Consider the following 1,444-nt stretch of genomic DNA (forward strand, 5'->3'; position numbering starts at 1 on the left):
CGACTCCTCCGTCGGGTGTTTCTGTGGCCTAGGAAGACGGGCCACCCCCCTGCTCCCCCAGGCCGGGCCTCACAGCGCTTGGCAGCCACGGCGGCCGCCCTGGGCTCTGGGCTGTGTCCCGGGTACCAGGCCCGTGGGCTGTGATGAGACTCATCCGAGGCTGAGCTGTGTCGGTGCCGTCTGTCCTGGGAGGGACCCGGCCAGGCAGGGCGTCATCCTCAGGCTGACTGTGTGGTTTAATAGAAGCTGCGCCCACAGAGGCAGTTCCGTGTCAGGAGGCCGGGGTGTCTAAGGCGCAGTCACGTTCTTGGTACAGAAACGAAGTGAGCGCCTGTCGGCTTTGCTGACTCACCAGGTGGGAGGGACGAGGGCGGGTTTGCTGGGAGGGGGGCGGGTCCCCCCAGACCGATGGCACCGGGTGTCCATCGCGGGTCTGACTTGGGGTTGGGAAGGGGCTGCACACAGGGAAGATGCCTAGAAACAGCCGGGGAGGGTGCGTCGGGCAGCGCCCACGTCCCCTGCAGACACCATCAGTCCAAGCAGCCGCTCTGGGGCGGGCACCGGCTCCACTTCCCGCCCTTCCTCCCCCGCCCGTGCCACCTCGCCCCGGGGTCCCCTCCCTCGGCCCAGCTTCCTCTGGGAACAGGGACAGCAGGGGTGCCTGCCTCCAGCTGTGGGTAACTTCACGGCACAAGGAGGGTGACCTGCTTCTGGGAGGTCCCCTGTCCGGTGGTCACCCGTCTTCACGGCCGGCACCGGTGTCACCACCCGTCCCCAGGGGGCTCCTGCCGGCACAGGGGTGTGAGTGCCACGTAAACATCGTGCTCGGGGAAACCACACCTCACACCTGCACGGTCAGCCACGCCCGCCAGACGCAGCAAATTAAAATTAACGACGCAGCTGCCCAGACGGGGAAACTGCTTCTGGTTAAGCTGTTTCAGGAAAATGATCCAAAGATCATGGCAAAATCACTGTTTTTAGTAAGCCCCACCCCCTGCAGGTGGTGATGATGGTGATGGTGGTGATGATGGTGATGGTGATGGTGATGGTGGTGGTGATGGTGGTGGTGGTGGTAGAGGTGGCTGTGATAGTAATGGGTGGTGGTGATGGTGATGGTGAAGTGATGATGGTGGGGAAGGTGCTGAAGGGACTGGAGATGGTGATGGTGCTGACCCATCTCTAAATGGTGTTTCTCTCTCTCCGTGTTGTATCCCCACGAGCGGAGGGGAGAGCCAGCGGGCTGCCTGCGGGCGGCCAGGGGCCCCCTGACCCCTGGCTTCTGTTCCAGGACATCGACTGGGTGCAGACGGAGAAGCACGTGTTCGAGCAGGCGTCCAGCAACCCCTTCCTGGTCGGCCTGCACTCCTGCTTCCAGACGACCAGCAGGTAGGAGGCTGGGCCGCTGCTCCCAGTGATGAGTGGGGGTGGGGCTTGTCTGCCGAGC

General features: G+C 63.9%; 1 protein-coding gene across 1 annotated transcript in view; it reads left to right on the top strand.

Moving 5' to 3' along the window:
• PRKCZ (protein kinase C zeta) overlaps positions 1–1,444 on the top strand; it is a gene marked incomplete at its 5' end in the record, with an annotated part of 67,508 nt that overhangs the window by 52,969 nt on the left and 13,095 nt on the right. Inside the window, one exon of the mRNA XM_015569687.1 lies at positions 1,289–1,386. Coding sequence (XP_015425173.1) covers positions 1,289–1,386 — 98 coding nt within the window. The remainder of the gene's footprint in view (positions 1–1,288; positions 1,387–1,444) is intronic.

Source organism: Myotis davidii, unplaced genomic scaffold, assembly GCF_000327345.1.
Source record: "Myotis davidii unplaced genomic scaffold, ASM32734v1 scaffold586, whole genome shotgun sequence".
NCBI classification, from domain to species: domain Eukaryota; kingdom Metazoa; phylum Chordata; class Mammalia; order Chiroptera; family Vespertilionidae; genus Myotis; species Myotis davidii.